Source organism: Sus scrofa, chromosome 9 (assembly GCF_054392235.1).
Source record: "Sus scrofa isolate SSC_HxYL_T2T_F1_AM1 chromosome 9, Sscrofa_HxYL_maternal_Yorkshire_Landrace_v2.0, whole genome shotgun sequence".
NCBI classification, from domain to species: domain Eukaryota; kingdom Metazoa; phylum Chordata; class Mammalia; order Artiodactyla; family Suidae; genus Sus; species Sus scrofa.
In genome coordinates, this window is record NC_139391.1 from 4,087,202 (window position 1) to 4,109,229 (window position 22,028).

The following is a 22,028-nucleotide window of genomic DNA, read 5'->3' on the forward strand; positions in this document are numbered from 1 at the left end:
AAATTCTAGGAGGTGGAGCTTGGGCAGGAAAAGAGAAGAGAAACTGTATATATAGCAAGAGGACAAAGCCAGGCCTCCCCAGAGGGTCCCTGAGACTTGACAAGGCTTTTGCGCCTGAGCCTGGGCCACAGGCTGGTTTTGTTGCTGCTGCTGCTGTTGTTGTTTTGTTTATGGCCACACCCACAGCACATGAAATTCCCAGGTCAGGGCCTGAATCCGAGCCACAGCCCTGCCACCCATACCCATGCCACAGGGACCTGAGCAGCTGCTATGGGATTCTTTTTTGCTTTTTTCGTTTTTCTTTTTGTTTTTTTTTTGCTTTTTGGGGTGCACCTGCAGCATATGGAGGTTCCCACTCTAGGGTTTGAATCAGAGCTACAGCTGCGCTCTTGCACCACAGCTCACGGCCACACCAGATCCCTGACCCACTGAGCGAGGCCAGGGACTGAACCCACGTCCTCACGGATACTGGTCGGATTCTTTTCTGCTGCACCACAATGGGAACTCCTGCTATAAGATTCTTAACCCACTGTACCACAGCGGGAACTCCCCAGTGGCTGCATTTTTATCCTTAGCTCAGCGCTACTCCCGGAAGGTTGTTCCCATGGCTCCTCAGACTAACCCATCCGCGGGATAACGAGACATCCTGAGCAACGCAGTTTCACACGCAAGCCCCTTGCCTTGTGTCTTTACACACGATCTGTCAAGAGGGGGAGGAAAGTACCCCCCTCACCCAGTGAAGACCCGCACTCAGGGCTTAGGCTCACGGGAGGCAACCGTGCTGGCTCACCCTCTCCCGGCATGTGTCCACCAGCTGAACTAAGCCAATCTGGCCAGTCCGGGTCCTGGCAGGTCCCATTAGCAGGGCCACCACAGAGTGGGAAGGCACCAAAGCTGACTTTCAGAAGCTGGAGGCCATGTGGCCACATGGACCCTTTTGCTAAATAGGCTGAAAAAGATGACACTGTATGAAGTGCCATTTGCTGGGCTGCGTCATCTAATATGTAACATATAATCCCCATGATCTTAGAGTAATAAAAAGGCAGCAGGAAAATGTGTGTGATGGTTGACTTTAGGAGTCCACTCGCCCGGATCATTGGCTTCCCAGATGCAACCGGCTTTCTGGGTGTGTCTGGGAGGGTGTCATTTCCAGATGAGATTAGAATTGCATCTGTGCCCTCAGTAAGGTCGTTTGCTGTCCGCAAGGTGGGTGGGCAAGGGCCGATTTGCTAAGGGCCTGAAGAGAACAAAAATGTGGAAGGAGGAAGAATTTGTACTTTTCGGCCCTGCCGGCCTCCTTCAGCTGGGCTTTAGCTCTTCTCCGGTCCTTAGACAAATATATTTCTTTTTTCTCATTTCCTATAGACGTTTATTTTTATTTTTTTATTTTTTTCTCGTTTTTAATTAAAATATAGTTGATTTACAGTATTGTGCTAATTTCTGCTGTACGGCAAAATGACCCAGCCGTGCATAGATATACCTTCTTTTTCCCATATTATCTTCCATCATGTTCCGTCACAAGAGACTGGAAGTTTCCTGAGCTGTACAGTAGGACCTGATGGCTTACCCATTCTAAATATAATAGTTTGCATCTACTCTACCCCATAAGTACAGGGGAAAAGAGCTGGAAATGAAAATGCCAAAAGACACGGGGACCCAGCCACGTGCTGCACCTTTACTCACTGCAGTAGCGTTTGCCCTGCGTCTCCCTGGAGGAGGAGAAAAGCCTTGACTTCATTCTGAGGCTCACGGCAGCCTTTCCGCTCCCTGGAAAGCGTGAGGCTGACCAGGAATAGGAAACACGGACTTACACCACGACTGAGGAAGCCCGGGACCGAACTTCCAACCCCCTGTCCCGGTAGGTCACAGCGTGAACGAGCAACCTGTAAAAAGATGTATCTGGGCAAACAGAGAAAAGGCTTTCCAGTAAAAAGAATGACTGTGACCACAGAAAAAAATATCAAATCTCTTTTTTTCTAGTATATTCTTAAGGAAGCTGTGCCAGTAATTGCAATAAAACCCTGGGTATCTATGAAGAGATAACACATTCTTTTATAATGAAGAAATATTTGTTATATGCACAATACAGCATTGTTACCTATAGGCTCTAGGACTCATCCATTTTGTGTAAATCAAACTTTATGTCCATTTTAAGCAACTCCTTAAAAACTTGCTAAAAGGCCGGATTTCCTGTTAAGTAGTCTTACCACCATAAAAAAAAAGGCAACATGATTGATAGCAGAGTATTAAAATGGAAAATCAAAAAGAATGTTTAGAGAAAAGAAACAACAGCCCAGAATTATATACTCGGAAAGCTATTTATCTGTAAAGTAAAATAAAAATATTTGAAGATTTAAAAAATAGGTTTCTTATGCAAAATGATTAGATTAAAATGATTTGTGAACCCTTAACCAAATTAGTCTTTATCAAAGCAGTGCAAAGGTATGAATGTTTAAAGTAGATTACTTTGCATTCTTCACATTAATATTTCAAGCCACAGAAAACTAATTGATACCAGTCTGGGTTACTGCTTATGTGTGAGGAAATAAGGAAGTTATTACAAATGGTCTATTATTTAACTCTTATACTAGGCCTTAAGGTAAGTCTTAGTATTTTTATTTCTTATGAGAAACTGAATCAATTTATAACGGAATATGGAGCAGTAAGCAGTAACATTTGCTATGATAGTGAAATTCTATCTGGTTTCCAAGTCTGAGCTCTTCACTGTCCAGGGCTCACCCACTATAACGTGTCACCTAGCACAGCACCCTAGTCATGAGGGGACTCAGTTTGGTTTTAAACACTTCCATGACCTGCTCCTACTTCGTGAACGGCTACAAGGCTTGAGCACATCAATCCGTTTCTCCTGGCACCTAAGATGCTCCCATGTGCTCCCAGCTCCTTCTGCAGGGAAGTGTCCTCTGGGTTTCCCCATCTGACTCCACATCCTCGGGAACCTGGCTCCTGCCTTTTCCTGGGGCGTGTGTCGCTGAAAGGGCACCCGTGCTGGAGAAACAGGTCCAGTTCTAACCCTGCCGCCTACGCTCTGAGCCATGAGACGTTGGGTGAACCTAAATGTATGTATTCTTCTAACAACCTGATAGGAATCTGTTCTTTACATGGTGTCTTTGAAGATTGACTCAGACAAAGATACTCTAAGTATATACACTTACACACATAAGTATATGCACACATATGTGTGTGGGTGTGTGAACAAGTGTGCATGTATATACCTTTCTCAGGCCACGTACTTTTTTTCACTCCCGCTGGGACACATTATTACCCTCCTGTGATTTCACGTGGACTCTACAGCAGCCTGCCTAATAGATGACATATTTTTCTCTAGGAAAAGCTTGTTACTTTACTCTCCTAGGTCAGACTGTTCCACATCCTGAATTTAACACTGGTTACAAAAAAAAGAACAACATCCGAGGTGCATGGCGTGGCACATACAGTGGTGCTGCATACTCAAGGGTTTTGCCACAAGGGGAGACCCCAAAACCAAAAGGCTGTCCTTAAGAAGACAGCTTCCCTGCTAGACAGATTGGAGAAACTCATACTTCTGCACTTCTCTGATCCATTTCCGGGAAAGGGCCTTAAAAACAGGCCCATACAGAACAGCTTTGGTATAAAAACGTCTATAAAACAAGACTGGAACTGGAGCAGTCTGGACAGCCGAGTCTGGGAACTTGAAAAATGAGACTTGAGTAGATCAATCTTTGTCCCTCTAACAGGGGCAAATCTGAAGTTCCCGTCGTGGCTCAGCATTAACGAACCTGACTAGGGTCCATGAGGACATGGGTTCGATCCCTGGCCCCACTCAGTGGGTCAAGGATCCGGCACTGCTGTGAGCTGTGGTGTAGGTCGCAGACGTGGCTCAGAACCCACGTGGCTGTGGCTGTGGTATAAGCCAGTGGCTGCAGCTCCCATTCGACCCCTAGCCTGGGAACCTCCATATGACACCAGTGTGGCCCTAAAGAGACGAAAAGTAAAAATCAAGCAAATAAATAAATAAATAAAAGGCACGGATCTGTTGCACATGACATTGACACAGCTTATACGTTTCCATAATCGCAAGAGCAAATCTTTATTAAATTGGACGGGACCCTTAAACAGTTGCTTTATATTGAGAGACATTTCATTTTACACAAGGATCTTGAGAGGCAGGTACAATTTTAAACCCCAGTTTGTATTTAAGGACAAAGAAACCCAGCGTTTATGCATCATGACGCACCTTGTGTAGGAACAGACAGGATTAGACATGAAACGCCCTAGACATAAACTCCTGACTCTGGGTACGTGTATCATGTGGGTTTTCCTCTCTGTGACCCTTTGAGGAACCTGGTTATCCTGAGCCACAAACACTCACTCGAAGACCTCCTGGTTGGATGGGGGATCGCTGACTGTCTTGAACACACAGACGGTGGCAGACAGGCTGTGCCACGGCTCCTCGGGTCAGTGATAAAAGAGGGAATATGGACAAGCGGGAGGGCAAGGACACTCTACTGGTCCCGCTCTGTCTTTCGGAAAGACTGAACGTCCTTCCTTGAGAAAAAGCAAACAGGGTCAATGGGTACATAAGAATCTCCGCTAACTCAAACCAGATGCGCTGTACCTCCGAAGCATGAGCACAAGTTCTAAAGCGTACTGGGGGAGTTCCCTGGTGGCTCAGTGAGTTAAGATCCAGTGTGGGAGTTCCCATTGTGGCTCAGTGGTAATGAACCCAACTAGGATCCATGAGGCTGCAGGGCTGATCCCTGGCCTTGCTCAGTGGATTCAGGATCCAGCACTGCCATGAGCTGTGCTGCAGGTCACAGGCGCAGCTGAGATCCTGCATTGCTGTGGCTGTGGTGTGGGCCAGTGGTTGCTGTTCTGATGCGACCCCTTAGCCTGGGAACCTCCATATGCCACAAGGGCGGCCCTAAAAAGAAGACAAACTAAAAAAAGATCCAGTGTTGTCACACATGGCTCTGGTTACTGCTGTGGGGTGGGTTCGAGCCCTGGCCCAGAAATTTCCGTATGCCACAGGCACAGCCAAAAAATTCAAAAGCACAGAAGGGAGATGGGAAGAAAGAGAAGGTGGGAACGATGGTGTGAATGATGATGAGAATGGGGCAGATGAGCTCAGGTAGAGAAGATGAAACCCAAGAGTCGCTCTAAGAACTGGGTGAGGGGGAGCTCCCGTGTAGCTCAGGGGGTTAAGGATCTGGCATTGTCACTGCAGAGGCTCAGGTCACTGCTGTGACGTGGATTTGATCCTATCCCTGGCCCGGGAACCTTTGTATGCTGTGGATTACAGCTAAAAAAAAAAAAGAAAGAAAGAAAGAAAGAAAGAAAGAAAGAAAGAAAGAAAGAAAGAAAGAAAAAGAAAAAGAAAAAGAAAGAAAGCGGTGAAGGATTAGGAAGTTTCAGGAACTTGGTGGGCACAGAGTCATCGGAGCTGGACAGTTCCAAGGATTGAAATACGGATAGACATTCTGAGAAAAGCTACATTTAGAGAACCTGTAGATAAGTGACCCATAGTTTGTGACATTGAAAAATGAGACAGTACCTGCTTCACAGTCTAGGAAAACCCCAACCCGAAGAGGAGGAACAGCCCCGGAAAGAGTCAAGACGTTGAGATCACAGGTGGAAGCGTCCTCGAAGGCTTTGTACTTAAACGCATTCTTTAACCCTATAACCCAGTAGCCACACTGAGGTCTGTATATGGCGTGAGCATTCTGATGCTCTGCGCCTCGTCCGAGAGCCAGCTCCGCGGTACAGGAGCGAGCTCTGCAGTACACCCCCAGCACCCAAGCCGTCTTCTTGGACACATCTACTTCCCAGTAGTGCTTCCCCGAGGAGAAACACTGGGAGCCCAAGACACCGTAATTATAGCACTTAACAGGCCATATCGGCACAGATATCACTTGTCTCTGATCTTCGGAAAGGACAAGATTCAAGTTTAGGTTGAATGGATCCAACGTGATGTCCTCTGCAGAGAGAAAAAAATCATCAACACGTGCAACAACCATGGGGTACGTTTATCCAGTGGCATTTTGAAGAGGGAACCTGGGAGGCGTCTGGGAAGAATGTCTTTCGATGGACTGGGGAAGGGGCTAAAATACTGGAGTGGAGGGTTCTCCCTGGGCGTTGGGAGGTGAGACCAGCATTGGAACCATACACGTCTGAAAGGGGATCAGAACACACTGTTTTGACGACACGGCGAATCTTCTTACCCCAGTAGCACTGGACGTGGGTTAGCTCTGAAATGATACAAGAGTCGAGATGCGGATTGCTGGGAGTGAGTCAGCCCTGACACCCTCCTCCTCCCTGGCATGGGGGCGGGGGAGGGGACGACTGCGAAGCTGTGAGCTGGTGAACGAGAGGACCCACCGGGTCCCGGGCGCGTCTCCCTCAGATAGAACCACAGCTTCCTCAGCAACCGGCCTGCTCTGGAGCCCCTCCTTTCTCCCCGCACGTGGGAATGACGCCGGCTCCCAAATCCAGTCCCGGGCACCACCCCAATCCCATCCACACCGCTGCCCTGGCTTCCTCACCTCTCTGCGCCTGCAGCATGGCACCCAGATCCGGAGCACGAAAGACACGCCTCAGTTTCTTGGAAACAAGTTTTGGCTTCCTCAGTGTCCAGATCTCACCCCTAGGGAGGACAAAAGCGTTGACCCGCCGTCTCCTCCCTGTGTCCCCTCGACACCACGGCCTTGCCCTCTTCCTCGCCAGCGACGCCCTCACCCCTTCTTCCCCAGGAAGCCCCAGGAGGGGAGAAGGAGGGCTCTGACCGTGGAGGCAGAAGACACGTGTTCCTGTCTGCCTGCCCACTTACAAAGGTCTCCACCGGAAAAGGCAGTGTCTTCTTCTAGAAACGCAACAACTAACCTCTCCCTTGATCCCTCATGGAAAGACTGAAATTGGGTGAAAAGAGAGGTAGTATATGAAAACGTCATCCCATCCCATGGGGATCCCAGAAGGGGCCACAGAAATGGGTTCCCAGGCAGCTCAGCCCAGGGCTACAGATCCTGACTGTGAGGCGGGCCTATCTGAGCAGAGCCAGTGAGCCGGTGCCCCCGTCCAGAGCGTTAAGGCCAGTGGGGTGGCAGCACCTGCTTCTTTACAAACACATGAACCTCTAACCATTTTCAGTTGGGGAGCCATAACCTCTCCTTTGCCAGAAGCTTTCAGCTATATTTCCCAGGACACCTGAAATCTCAAATGTGACTCGTGGGCCAGCACACTTTAGACACGAGGACTGCACTTGCCCAGATAAGCTTTGAAGGTGAGGGGCCAGGAAGAGATTAATTACGTGGGACCAAAACCAAGAGCCCCAGGTCCCAGACATGCTTGTAGGATCTAAAGAGCATCCTGCAGAATGACCTAGCCCCTCTGCACCCCATTTAAACAAAATAAAGATTTTAAAGGCTGCCCCAAAAACCTATATCAGGGCTTGACAGGGCACTCCGTGTGATTAGACAAACACTCGTGAAATATAGAAACCAAGAAAGAGACAGAGGGAGAATTAAATGAGTGAAGCCACACAGTCTGACAAGGAAACCCCTCAGCCCTGTGATCCCGACAGGCCCCGACTCTGTAAATTCCAACCACCGAATTGACTAACATGGACTCCGGTCCTTGCGCAATAGATGTGGAACATTGAAATCCTCATATATGACCAAAAATTTAAAATAATACCCAGGGAGTTCCCGTCATGGCGCAGCAGAAGCGAATCTGACTAGGAACCATGAGGTTGCAGGTTCGCTCCCTGGCCTCGCTCAGTGGGTTAAGGATCTGGCATTGCCGTGAGCTGTGGTGTAGGTCACAGACATGGCTTGGATCAGGTGTTGCTGGCAGCTATTGCTCAGATTAGACCCCTAGCCTGGGAACCTCCATATGCTGCGTGTGTGGTTCTAAAAGGACAAAAAGACACACACACACAAAATTAAATTAAATTAAAAAAATTAAAAAGTAAATGAAATAATACATGGATTAACAATAAACCTAGCTTTTACCATGATGAGGTCAGAAGAATCATTCCTATTGTATTTTCAAATAAATAACCTTTTGATCAGTCCTCATTTCTTCCTTATGCAATTATCTTGCAAGAAGCAAACCCAGACCAGCGTCAAATCTGCACTCTGAATTAAAACTTTGTACCTCCTGAAAATGTAGATAATAAAAATAAAAATTTACTTTCTACAACTAGCTAAGAAAATAATACTCCATCTGAACTTCCTTGTTTTAAGTGATTTTTCGTTCTGACTGGTCTGATAACGCCCGTGGCTACCAATCTCGCTTCATGTCACATGAGCATCACTCCCGGTCACCCATACACACCATTTCATGGTTCCACTCGTGTCCTAGGAAGAAGAGAGAAAACATGCATCAAGGAGAATAAACAGCACAGCAGCGCTAACGAAAGAACGAGGGAAAAACAATAGAGAAAACCTGAGCGATCGAAAGTAAATTATTTGAAACCATCAACAAAATTGACAATCCTTTAGCTGGAGAGTCCAAGAAAAAAAAGAGATGGAGGAGGCAAATTACTAAAATAAGGAGTGAGGAGTTCCCATCATGGTGCATCGGAAACAAACCCGACTAGTAACCATGAGGTTGCAGGTTCGATCCCTGGCCTCACTCAGTGGGTGAAGGATCCAGCATTGCCATGAGCTGTGGTGTAGGTCACAGATGCAGCTCAGATCCTGCGTTGCTGTGGCCGTGGTGTAGGCCTGCAGCTGTAGCTCTGATTCGACCCCTAGCCTGGGAACCTCCATATGCCGCAGGTGTGGCCCTTAAAAAAAAAAAGGAAAAGAAAAGAAAACCTGAACAGAAGAGTAAGACCAGGTCTATATATAAATCTTAGAGGAAAATATAGTCAGCTTAACAAAAATCACAGCAATATCTTTTTTAATCTACTTCCTAGAGTAATGAAAATAGAAACAAAAATAAACAAATGGGATATAAACACAAGCTTTTGCACAGCAAAGGAAACCATTAAAAATCTCAGCTATAGCTCTGATTCAACCCATAGCCTGGGAACCTCCATATGCCATGGGTGTGGCCCTAAAAATAAGATAAAATAAAATAAAATAAGCAGTGAAAGAAGAGACATTACTACTGACCTAACAGAAATTAAAAGATTAGGAAGGCTGTATGCAATCATATGCCAACAAAGTAGACAACTTATATTAAACAGACAATTTCCTACAAACACAGAAACTAATAACACGGACTCAAGAAGAAATGGATAGTCTGCGTGGACCTAAAACATGCAGAGACGGGACTGAAAATCAAAAAAGGACCCCCAAAGACAGATTAGGCCTAGACTACGCGTCCCTGCTTCCCCGAGGAATTCCACCCAAGGTTTAAAGAAGAAACAATAATAGAACTACTTCCCAAATTCTTCGAAAGAACAGAAGAAAAGGAAACACTTCCCAACTCATTCTGTGAGGCCAAAACTATTCTGATACTAAAACTGGACAAAGATATATCACAAGAAAAGTAAACTGCAGGCCAGTATCCCTTATGAATATTGACACAAACTTTTTCAACAAAACAACAGAACATTTTAGGGAGGTCCCACTGTGGCCCAGTGGGTTAAGAATCCGACTTCGGCAGATCGGGTTCTATCCCCGGCCCGGTTCCATGGGTTAAAGGATTGAGGGTTGCTGGAGCTGTGGGGTGGGTCACCATGCCTTGATTTGAGAGAGTTTTCATTCCGATGGACCAGATAAACTCTCGTGGTGACAAATCTTTCTTCAATCCCTGGCCCAGGAACTTGCACAGATCTTGGGTGCAGCCAAGAAAGAAAAAAATAAAAATAAAACACTGAATCCAGCAAAATATAAACACGTCTACCTCATGGTCAAGTCGGGTTTATCCCAGAAATGCCAGTTTAATGTCGGAAAAGCACGCGGTATGAGTGAAAATAAGCCTGACGAATGTCCAGAGCAAGCTCTTGGGATTAACAATGGATCAGGGCCCCAGGACACCGACGAGAAAGTAACTCGGGCTGTGTGTTAAGCATCTCAGATCAGGTGGTTCTCCTTACCTGCAGCAGCTCCTGTGTGGGCCATTCCCTGCGACATTCTAGGTCCGAGATGAGATCTTTCAGCAGCCAGGTCTGCTGGACCAGCTCAGCCTCGGCTGCAGCCAAGTTATCCAGGGTCTTCCTTTCCTCTTCCTCCAATTTCTGCAGTTCTCTCCGCTCCTCACAGTCCAGGATGCATCTCAGCTGATTAAATTCGCTTCGAATCCTTTGTCTCTCCGTCTGCATCTGATACTGCAGGGTTGGACAAGAAGAAGAGGTGAGGCATCTGTCAACCTGGAAGTCTACTGTGCAAGGGATTAGGAGCCAGGAAAAAAAAAAATTCAGGGGCTTCAAACTAGAAGGGGAATAAAAGCAGCGGAGTGATTTGGGGGAAAGCTGTTCTGTCGTGCTGGTGGTTTTCTATCATTTTCCCTTCAGTACAAACCCAAAGGCTCTCAGACTGTCAAATCTGCCAACCCTGGAACAGAATGTGAAACCTGGATGAGGGCATTCCTGTTGTGACCCAATGGGTTAAGGACCCAACACTGACTCCGTGAGGATGTGGGTTCGATCCCTGGCCTCGCTCAGCAGGATAAGGTTCCAGCGTTGCAGTGAGCTGTGGCACAGGTCGCAGATGCTACTCGGGTCCCATGTGGCTGTGGCTGTGGTGTGGGTTGGCAGCTGCAGCTCTGAATCAACCCCTGGCCTGGGAACCTCCATACACCGCAGGTGTGGCCACAAAAGAGGGAAAAAACAAAAACAAAAAAAAAAACCTGAGGTTTGGGTTGTGGACAGCTGTGCTGGAGACCCCAGCCACCCTGCCTCGCCACTGTCCCAGGTCTGAACCTTGGAAAAATCTCAGTCCTTGGCCTGTTAACTGTTTCCCCACTGGACACAGAGCCTCCCTGAAAGAGGGGAATGACGACAGAGCTGTCCAACCTTCCTCACCATAGAGCCTGCCTTCGTGCTCCATTCCCAATGTCTGCGGGAGCTTGTGACATGCCCCCTTTCCAGCACCCCCCCTCCCCCCAAGGAAAGTACAAAGGTGGGGGGACTGGTAAAATGGTCTCTGGAATCCATCCATGCCAGGCAACAAGAGGAAGGGGCTTCCTCGTGATTAGGACAGAAGACCGTGCCCAAATCACCACCTTAGACACCCCATAGGAAGCCTCTCCTCCCACCTTGCAGGAAGTTCTCTGCTCTCTGATGTCAGCTTCCAGCTCCTCCGCTTTCTGCTGCTCCTTCTGCAGCCTCCTCAGCGCCGCCTGCAGCATCTCCTGCAAGGGAGGAACCACACCTGCATGACGCCGTGGGCTCTCTCAGCACCTGCGCAGAGCCCAAGCACGGAAGAAATCACGCTGATCTCAGAAGAGACCGCTTTACGGAAACTGGTTTGACTCGGATGATGAGCATCCGTGACACGGGAGAACATCAGAGGACGTGAATGTGTGCTTCCTTCCTGGGTGAGGGGCGTCACGGTCCCCTAAGAATAACCCGATTCTCTCTTTAAAAAAAAAAAAAAATCCGTGGAGTATAATGGACTTATAACATTGTCTTAATTGCAGGAGTACAGCTAAGTGAATCAGTTTTATATATATATGTGAATCCGTTATACATAACAGGAGTTATAGAGAGAGATGGCCATTCTTTTTGCCATATAGGTTACTGCACACTATTGAGTCAACTCCCCTGTGACAGCGGGTTCTTGTGAATTATCTATTTTTTACAGTAGTGGGTATGTGCTACCCCCACCCTCCTTTTCTGAGAGTAAGCACGGACTCTACAGTGGGAAGGGCCTCTTACCGCCACCCTGTCCCCACCCAATCCACCACGCTCAGCAGCACCCATTCTCCAGCCGCTCTCCAGCCAACCCGGTGAAGGGCCTGCTGATCCAGACAGCAGAAGGGCAAAAAGGAGAACCCCTCTCCCGCTTGGCCAAGAGTCTGTGCTCGAGGCTCCTCCTTTCTGTAGCTGATGGAATGCACAGAAACGTCCCCCAGAAGCTGAGGAGACAGTAAGAGACATACGTGGAAGGAGACAATGAGGCTCGGGGTCAGGGCGCCAAGGCGAGGGCGTGGAAAGGTGAGATTTCCCACCAAGAACCAGCTCCCTCGCGGGTCCTACCTGACACTCCTTGGCCGCATCCCGTATGAGGCACAGGTGGTGATCTCGGTGCTCCTGAGTCTTCTCACAAAGCAGACAAAAGACCTCCCGGTCTTCTCTGCACAAGAGGAGGAGTTTCTTCCCATGCTTCCGACAGAGATCCTCCTTCCACCCTTCCTCTGGGCTCATCCCGACCTCTCGGGGATGCTCCACGATGCTGGGCAGACGCTGCTTCGGTCACAGGTTCCCCAGGGAGTAGCTGACACCACACACAGGACAGCCACGCGCCTCCCTGCTGTCAGAGATGCAGGCGGGGGCAGAAGCCGTGGCCACAGCCTAGACGGAGGGGTTCTGTCGAAAGCTCCCGGCAGACGGAACAGCTCACCCCCTTCTGTGTAATCACAGGATGTGTGAAGCCGTAGCAGCTGCTCCTACGCTTCTTCCTGTCCAAACCACTGAGGCTCGTCTTGCTTAAAGATTCCTGGATGGGTGGGCCGATTGAAAGATAAGAAAGACTTAAAAAAGACTCTAATTGTCCCGACAGTAAGGACTGGTTAAGGCTGAAACACTGAAGAACAAAAAGGAAGACACGGAGAAAAAAATCAGAAATGGCTTTTTCTGTGGTCTGGATTAGCCACTAATGTCTCAGGGCTTCTGTAATTTGTTTTGTTTTCAGCTGAGAAGGATCCTTCCTCTAGGTATTTGCATAACTTTCTCTTCGGCTCCAGCCACTCGCTCCTCTCATCTGAAGGATCTAAGGTGACTAATTTCACAGCACAACCACCAAGACTCTGGGGTGCTTCTGCCGTCTCTCTCTTGGTAGCGCTACAAAGCCTGTGACATCTTCTTCGAAATATCCTATGCCTAAAACATAATCCAGGTAAATCAGGCACTTTGTTTTTGTTCACTGCTGCATCCCAAGACGCTAGAACGTGCAGGAAAACTGTGTTTGATGAACACGTAAGGAAGCCATTCACTTTTCCAGGGTGATTAGACTTTTCTTTTTTTTTAACCAGCATTTCCTCTTTCCTTTCCATTAATCAGCTGTTGTCTAAGAGACGAGCTGGGAGCACAGATTCGGTTTCCAGGGAAAACAGATCATCAGTCTACCTACCTATCGCTCCTTCTATACCTGTCCTACCCTGGGCCCTTCCCGCCTCATACTCACTCCCCAGAGACACCTGCAAAAAGGGCAAATATTATAAAGGGAAATGATTTTAGGACCAACAATTGCACATGCAGTTACAATATGTAAATCGCTGTAATCTATTTATTCCCTGAGCAGAAGTCCTTGACAGACGAGAGAACTCCCTTCATTCAGATGTCTAAGCGGACCCAGGTGATTACAAAGACCCCTCACTCCAGTAAAGGGAATGGGGTGCAGATAGTGTTCCCAGGTCCGCTTCCAGAAGTGTGGCGGGTGTGATAAACACCCCCCCCCCCGGGACATGTTTCTGAGAAACCAAATAACTTGCCAAATAGGAGAACATCAAAGGCACTGCCGTCGCACAAGTATAAGTGGAACAGAAAGCGGAATGATGGGAAGGGAATGTGAAATGAGAAAGAGAAAAGCATTTTCGAGAGAAGGAATCGCACATGTGAACATCTTGCTAATGGAAGGCAGGGCGTCTTCTAAGAGTTTAAAAACATCAGTGTGGCTGGTGTGCAGACAGCAGCTCATTAAATGAGCCGGGAAGGGACCAGAAAGGTGTCGCTTCTTAAGTGATGTAGCAATGGCGGTCTCTTTCCAGAGAGAAGGGGGGCCAGTGATGAGGACAAGATGATGGAAAGAATGGAGGGAAGCAGAAAAGAGTGAGTGATGAGGTCGGACGAAGTGACAGCACTGGGAGCAGGGCCGTCCCTGTGGGAATGAAGGGTTGGCGTCAGGCTCAAATCCTCTTTTCCTGTAGAAAGGAAGGACTGGCCCTACCTTCTCCTGGTGCAAACCAAACCTGAAACCGTTGTGGTGGTCAGTCAGAGGGCATATCACAGAGTGGTGACGCTGACTCTCAAAACCTGGGCTCATTAGGGACAAGGAACTGCGAGGCCAAAAATTACATAACTAAAAACAAAGGAGTATCTCAGCAGATACTAATGCCATGATACGTGCCATCGTGGATTTAATCTTGTTCCTCGCACAGATATGTCTGCCTGCTTGGATGTGACCTTCTTTGGAACAAGGTCTTTAGAGATGTAACCAAGATAAGATGAGATTATACTGGTGGCAGGTGGGCTCTAAGTCCAATAACCGATGTCCTTTAAGAGGCGAGGGCGCACAGACACACAGGAGAGAAGGCCATGTGACAATGGTGGCAGAGATTGGAGCAAGGCAGCAACAAGGCAAGAAATGCTTAGGATGCTACAAACCACCAGAAACTAGGAGAGGACCGTGGAGCAAATTCCCCTTCAGCGCCTACAGAAAAAAACCCAATTCTAGCACTACTTTGATTTTGGACTTCTGGCCTCTTGAACTGCAAGAAAATAAATACCTGTTACTTCAACCACTCAATTTGCAAGATATACATACCCCAACAGAAGTCGGAAGAATATATATATATATATATATTTACAACAGTCCCGAGAAACTAATGCAGGTGTAAATATTTGATATTGAAAGAAAGATGTGAAGGATGTAACAAACTATAAACTTCCCCTTTCTGCTCCAAAATGAAAGAGAAAAAAAGGAAGACGTATGGAGATAAATTTAGGTCTAGAAGTCTTCCCACTTCACCAATCATCCATGATGTAAACAGGATGAGACATAAGGCTGAATATGCACCGGTGGGTAAAGTCTAGCCCATGGTACAGGTACTGAAAATTGTCTAAAGTCCGTGTGCTCTTAGCTCCTGGCTGCAATGACTGTGAGTCAGACGAGGCTCTGAGGACTGGCAAGACCAGAGGTTTACATGATATGAGAGTGTCCCCCCCCACCCCGCCCTGGTTTACAGCTGAAGCTATGAGCCACCTGTAAGGTTCTCTGCTACTTTTCATTCTGTTCAGAATCCAACCAGTGCTGAGAAACACTAGGAGGCTAAATAGGAACGTGCGATCTACCATGGGGCTATGGACCTCCTGTTCAGAGTGGGGCTGTGGGAGCTGATGTCAAAACAGCTGCCACCCAAATGGTTGCAGAAAGAGGAAGCTAAAAATGAGCCAGAGCATCCACACCTGCACAATGACCCAACCAATTCCCAAGAGTGAGCCAGGAGTCCAACAGAAGTCAGAAGAGATCACGTAGCATCTGCACGACAGGACTCCGGGGTCAGACGGCCGCCATGGTGTCAGATGAATATATGCCACACTTGAGTCTTCTCCTAGCTTCTGGAGGAGTGATACTGGAAACGCTATGTGGGTTAGAGAGTAAACGGAAAGTGTCTCCAGAAAGTCAGGTGCAGAGAAAGATATCCTTTGGAGCTTCCAGACGACATCCTAGACGCTTCTCTTGGGTTCCTGAGTCAGGAACTGCCGCTGGGGGAAGGAGGACCTCTTTTTCTCATCCAAGGATCTAGGGAACTTAGAAACATTGCAGTTCTCCCTCCCCAGCCCTCTAAGCTCAGAGGTCCGGCTTCACAGCTCCTTAGAGTCCAGGACTCAGTCATATTAATGAGCCTCTCCCAAAGATCTCTAGCTCTGGAAAAATGTGCTTTCGAGAAATGATGTTTTAACACAGGACCACTTTCGTTATCACTCCCAGTCTCATTCGATCATCAGAAGATGCTGAGTGTGGCCTCTAAATTAGCTCACCCATTTCCACGGCCACCATTCTGGGAGCAGCCACCTGCATCTCCCGCCTGGGTTCTGGGGAAACCTTCTCCTCCTGTTCTCCGCTACTATTACTGCCCCTCTTCACTCTCTTGCCATCCCTGTTCTCACATCATGGACCAGAATGACCCTTTTAAAGCAGACCCCAACCTTGTCACTCTTCTCTCAAACCGATGTCATCCAGCGTGAGCCAGTTATCATCACGGTCCAGTTAGGTCACAGGACCCATCTCCTCCTACTGCCTCCCACCGCCTGGTACCCTGAGTCCACCTTCTACTCTCCACCTGCACACAGCTCCGGTCTACACTGGCTTCATTCCCCCCCCGCCCACATCAGGGACAAACCCAAGTGAAAGCCTTCACATTCTTTTTTTTTTTTTTTTTTTTTGTCTTTTTGCCTTTTCTAGAGCCGCTCCTGCAGCAGACGGAGGTTCCCAGGCTAGGGGTCTAATTGGAGCTGTAGCCGCCAGCCTACGCCAGAGCCACAGCAACGCAGGATCCGAGCTGTGTCTGCGACCTACACCACAGCTCAAGGCAACGCCAGATCCTTAACCCACTGAGCGAGGCCAGGGATTGAACCCGCAACCTCACGGTTCCTAGTCGGATTCGTTAACCACTGAGCCACAGCGGGACCTCCAAATCCTTCACATTCTTAAGACTGCGCTCAAACACCTCCTGGCGACGAGGTCTCTCCGTGAGCACTGCTTAAAGTTGCCAGGCCCGGACTAGGTCACTGCAGACCCCTCCGCCTAATTCAACATTTTAAAAATGTTACCCCATAATATTAGCCACCTTCTTGTACGCTACATGAATTATTTTTGGTTTGTTGAAAAGCCCCCCCCACCCAACGAGGATGTAAGCTCCTTTATGTATTTAACGTATATCGAATGTCGAATGACTCTTCATTATCTGTTTAGTGCCTAAGAACTACATTGTAAAAATAAGCAGATAAACCCTTTCATCCTGTGTATTAGGTCTGGCTGTTGACCCTGAGGAGGCAATGACATTGGGGCAGCAATGGGCCCTTCCTAGGAGTGAGGCGCAGACGCACGGCAAGGCTGTACCTGTGACTTCTAAAAAGTGGGAGCACAGATCAGAAAGGCCGTGTGTCAAAATGTATGTAGGATACCAATCAGTGTGAGAACGTTCACATGTGAGTGTAAGGGGAGTCCTCCCTCCTCAGTGTCAGGGGATGGAGCAAACGTCTTAGCCACGCCGCCGAGTCTTCGGGCTCCCGCTTAGCGCTCAGCCACTCTCCTGAATTAGCTCTGAACCACATCAACCCCACAAGGGGAGGAGCCGAGGTGGCAGTCAAGGCCACGGGGTGCCAAGGGGGAAGAATGACGACCAAAAGCTCCAAGGCAGCTGTCCACGGGCTCCTGAGGTCCGAGTGGGCAGGGCTCTTCAGAGACGCAAGCAGATGCCTGAGACGGGACCCCAGGGGGACACGGGACAAACGGGGACCCCGGAGGCAGGCAGCTGTCCTCCAACCTGCCCTCCTCAGGCAGGACAAGAGCTGAGGGTGTGTCGGGAACACCACAGACGGAGGGAGGGCGGGGATCCCGTCAGCGCTGCCCCTGAACTTGTCCCCAAGGCTCCATAGAGGGGCTGGGGCTTCCTGCCTTTGGAAAACACGGACCTCTTTCTCCAGGGTCTCTTCCGAGGAGGAGGGGGAGGTGGGCAGAAGAGGAGACTCTTGGTCTCTCTATGAGAGACAGACAGAGAGACAGACAGGTGGGGGGGATGTTCCAGTTTCTCTCAAAACTACAGAACAGGGAGGCAGCGGCTCTGAGCTCTGCCTAGAGAAACAAGGGCTTCTCCAGCCAACAAAACCTCTGCCTTTTCCAGGAGCCCGTCTTCTCTAGACTCAGGGTTGCCATCTGTCTGCCCTGAGAGCAAGAAGCCTGCAAGCTGGCCCTGCTGCCCCTGGGAACAAGCCTGGGCCACAGCCTCAACTCAACCAACGTCTTGGACTTTCCTTCTGCAGTCGCCCCACTCTCGGTGCCCTCGGAGACCTCCGACCTCCCACACCACCTGCAGCCCCACCCTCCCGGGTTAAGGGGTGAAGAAAAGCAATCAGCCTTTACGCACCCAGCAGGGCTCCGTCTGCAGGAAGCAGCTCCTCCCAGGAGCTGGCTGAGAAATGAAAGTGAAATCTTGGCCTGGCCGGAAAGGGGAGGGCGCTCTGGGCCAAGCGGGCAGGCAGCCGCCCTTTGGGGCCCCTGGAGGAGTCCGGCTCTCCCGCAGGGTTCACAGGCTGGGGAGGGACCTTGGGCACCTGAGCCCAAGTCCAGTTGCGGGGATGCTACTGCCACCTAGTGGGCAGCGGCGGGATCGTTCTCCAAGGCGCAAGGCAGCCTGCAAGGAAGGGAGCGAGCTGAGGCTGAGAAGCTCTGCCTGACCCCGTCTGCTTCCCAGGCCAGCTAGGCCCTGAGCGTCTCCTGCCACTTTCACGGTTGTGCACAGGCCCTCGATCAATCTACCAATGTGAACCATCGCTTCCTGGGCGGCGTCCCACTTGCTCCCGAAAAGCACCACCCGCCTCCTAAAAGCAGGCGTCGAAACCACCCCTGATGGGCAGGAACCTTGACCAGAGGAGTCCCTGTCAAGTCTCCGCCCTTCTTGGGCACAGGGTGACTCTGTGTCTCCACGTGCCTCCGTGAAAAGTGTCCTCTGTTTTGATGAGGAGAATAACTTCCTGGGTTGATTTTTCTGGGCTGCATCCATCAAGGAAATCTTGGTCCCACACTCCCGGAGAACGTGTTACATGAGAAAAAGTGTCACCTCCGGAAACTGCTTTAAAAGGTTGCCCTTATCGCTTTTCGCCTCCCCCATCATCTGACTCATGGTGGGGGGCCAGGGACACATCCGAGGAAGAAGGAAATCTTTAAAAAATTGTTGACATTTTAACAGCTTTCTCGTAAAATTGTCGGTATCCTTTACAGGTGGACCGATGCTCGGACCACGTTTAAGGAGTCACTTCCCACTTGGCCATTTAGGTCTTCTCCTTGGTCCAGTATCGGCCATTTCTAGCATTCAGATTGTCAATCCCTGGACACATTTGTCAAATCGTTGCGTTAGGTGTGCCCAGGACCTTCGTCTGGTCCATCAGTTCTGCGGACTGTGACATCCCCTTTTTTTGTTGTTTTTGTTTTTTTATCACTGATTTTACTTGAACACCTTCCCTCTATTTTCCTTCGTCTCGTTTTCCTGTGACTCCGGGGGGCTTTGCCACCGTGCTCTGACTTTGCCGTCTTTCTGCTATTTTCAGAACCTCACGTTCCTGCATAGCATATGTGCAAAGTGGGGGGAGGGAATCGCCACTGGGGGGAGCTTTCCTCAGGGTATCGCGATGTCCCCTCGTGCATCCCTCTCAGCTGAGCTCTTCCTCTGGGAGGCAGAAATGGCCTGGAGAGAAGGTCAAGTTGGGTGCATCCAGGAAGTGCCTCTAGTTCCATGGGAAGTTACCCTTGAGCTCTAGGCAAACGGAAGCGAGGCTGCAAGAGTGAGCAGAGTCACTTCGTCAGACTCCCTTGCTGAGCCTTTATCTGGAGGATGGCGACACCCACTACCAGATCCGAGCGCGGGAGACAATGCCAGGTTTTTCCAGCTCCGTCTGGTTTCTCTCCCATCATTTCCTCGCAGGACCCAGACTCCCCCAGAGTCCAACAGGACTCCCTTCTCTGTGAGCCTCTACCTGCAGAAATGACTCCGAGGCCTGGATCGCCACAAGAACCACCCTGCATAAGGCCCTGTGCACGTGGAAGATAATCGTGTACGTTTTAAAAGGTTTGTTTTGCAGTTCCCATTGTGGCTCACTGGGTTAAGAACCAGACTAGTACCCATGAGGATGTGGGTTCGATCCCTGGCCTTGCTCAGTGGGTTAAGGATCCTGTGTTGCTGTGGCTGTGGTGTAGGCAGGCGGCTGCAGCTACAATTTGACCTCTAGCCTGGGAACTTCCACATGCCACAGGTGCAACCCTAAAAAGACAAAAAAAAAAAGTTTAGGAGTTCCCATCGTGGCTCAGTGGTTAACGAACCTAACTAGGAACCATGAGGTTGCAGGTTCAATCCCTGGCCTTGCTCAGCGGGTTAAGGATCCAGTGTTGCCGTGAGCTGTGGGGTAGGTTGCAGATGCAGCTCGGATCCCGCGTTGCTGTGGCTGTGGTGTAGGCCGGTGGCTACAGCTCTGATTAGACCCCTAGCCTGGAAACCTCCATATGCTGTGGGAGCGGCCCTAGAAATGGTAAAAAGACAAAAAAAGACCAAAAAAAAGAAAAAAGTTTATTATGAAGCTTTCTGTTTTTTAAAAATATTAGACTTTTCTATTTTGCACAGAATTACTTCACAGATTCTAACACATTAGCAGAGAACTGTGTAATATTTTTTAAATATTTTAATTCTCTTTAATGAAGTCCTTTTCACTTACAATTCTACAATTCTACTTGTTGTTTGTGCTGCATTTGCCTTGTTTACCTGTATAGAATAATCACTTACTCCTCCTACTGAAATTTATTTTCTTTTTTTTTTTTTTTTTTTTTTGGTCTTTTTAGGGTTGCACCCATGGCATATGGAGCTTCCCAGGCTAGGGGCTGAATCGGAGCTGCAGCTGCCGGCCTACACCACAGGCACAGCAATGTGGGATCTGACACACATCTGCGACCTACACCACACACCTACACCAAGAGAAAAGTTTTCAGGTGTAAAACCTGAAAACTATGTATAGGATCTACACGCTGAAAATTAGGAAACGCTGATAAAACAAGTAAAAGGAAATGTAAATAAATGGAGAGGCATACAAGATCCATGAATCTGAAGACTCCACGTAAAAGACATCTCAACATAAAAGAGATCAGCTATCAATTTTTTCCAAAGTATATCTATATATTTAATGAAATTTCTATAAAAATCTCAGCCAGGATTTTGTAGACATAGATATACCTATTCCAAAATTTGTTAGGAAAAGAGAAAAGACTTAGAATATCTAAAACAATTAAAGAAAAATTCGTGTGCGGAGTCACTGTACTTGATGTTAAAGTTAATATTTAGCTGCATTATCAAGTCCATCGTTGTTGGCAGTGAATAGACACGTAGATGAATGGAACACAACAGAAAAAAACACAAATAAACTTATACAAATATGCACAACTGATTTTGGACAAAGGCATGGAATTCAGCAGAGAAAGAACAGCTTTTGTCGCTAAATGGTGCTGGAGAAATGAATGCTAACAGGAAACTAAATTGATAAAAGAATCTTGACCTAAATCTCACACCTTATATGAAAATTAATTCAAAATTGATCATCGACTTAATGAATATAAAACATGGAGAAAAATATTGGAAGAAAATCCCCAGAAACCAGAGATAGATAAAAAGTTTTCAGATGGCGTCAAAACATAACTCATGCAAGGAAATGTTAACAAATTGGATTTCTTATCGACTTAAAAACTCTAAGAAGTTTTTAAAATAAAAAGTGTTTACTTTGATAAAGTCCCCATTAAGGAGAGGAAAAGACAAGCTGCTGGGAAAAATCTGTCTTTAAACCACACATGTGACAAATGCCTTGTGTTTAGAATATGTAAAAAAAACGCCCCCAATTTAGCAGTTAAACAGGAAAAAAAAAAAAAAAAAAGAATCCAATTAGAAAATAGGCAAATTCCTTGAACTGACATTTCCCTGAGGAGGGCTATTCAGAGGATAAATAACCACACAAAAATGTGTGACTTCATGACCCTTTAGAGATATGCATATTAAAACCACAAGGACAATCAGAGTGACTGAATAAAAAATAGTGACGACACCAAATGTGGATGAAGGTAAGGAGAACAGGATCGCCCAAGCATTGCTTGTGGGAATGAATAAAAACAGAGTCGCTCAGGAAGACACCTTGGCATCGTCTGTAAAGTTCACTGCGAACTTATCCTGCAACACAGAGTCGTATGCTTACGTATACCTCCCAGACCAAAGAGCAGGATCAGGTGCACAAACACCACAGTCTCCCCGTGGGTCGTTCTACAAAATACGAAACACAGTTTATTTCCATTCCCTTATGACAGGCATGCATGTTAGTAGGATATAAATTATGATATAATAGGAATAGCTGTAAAATCCAGGAACCACTGATTCTACAAATGTCATTTAGC

At 48.0% G+C, this 22,028-nt stretch overlaps 1 protein-coding gene across 1 annotated transcript; it reads right to left on the reverse strand.

Moving 5' to 3' along the window:
- Positions 1-4,058: 4,058 nt before the first annotated feature.
- On the reverse strand, positions 4,059-20,952 carry TRIM34 (tripartite motif containing 34). Its single transcript, XM_084978274.1, is given in 12 exon segments — positions 4,059-5,974; positions 6,219-6,245; positions 6,540-6,640; positions 8,329-8,351; positions 10,043-10,273; positions 11,203-11,298; positions 12,146-12,439; positions 12,441-12,605; positions 15,293-15,468; positions 17,977-18,190; positions 18,334-18,430; positions 20,912-20,952. Coding segments are annotated over 12 exon segments (2,031 nt in total). The 3' UTR covers positions 4,059-5,408.
- Positions 20,953-22,028: the final 1,076 nt, after the last annotated feature.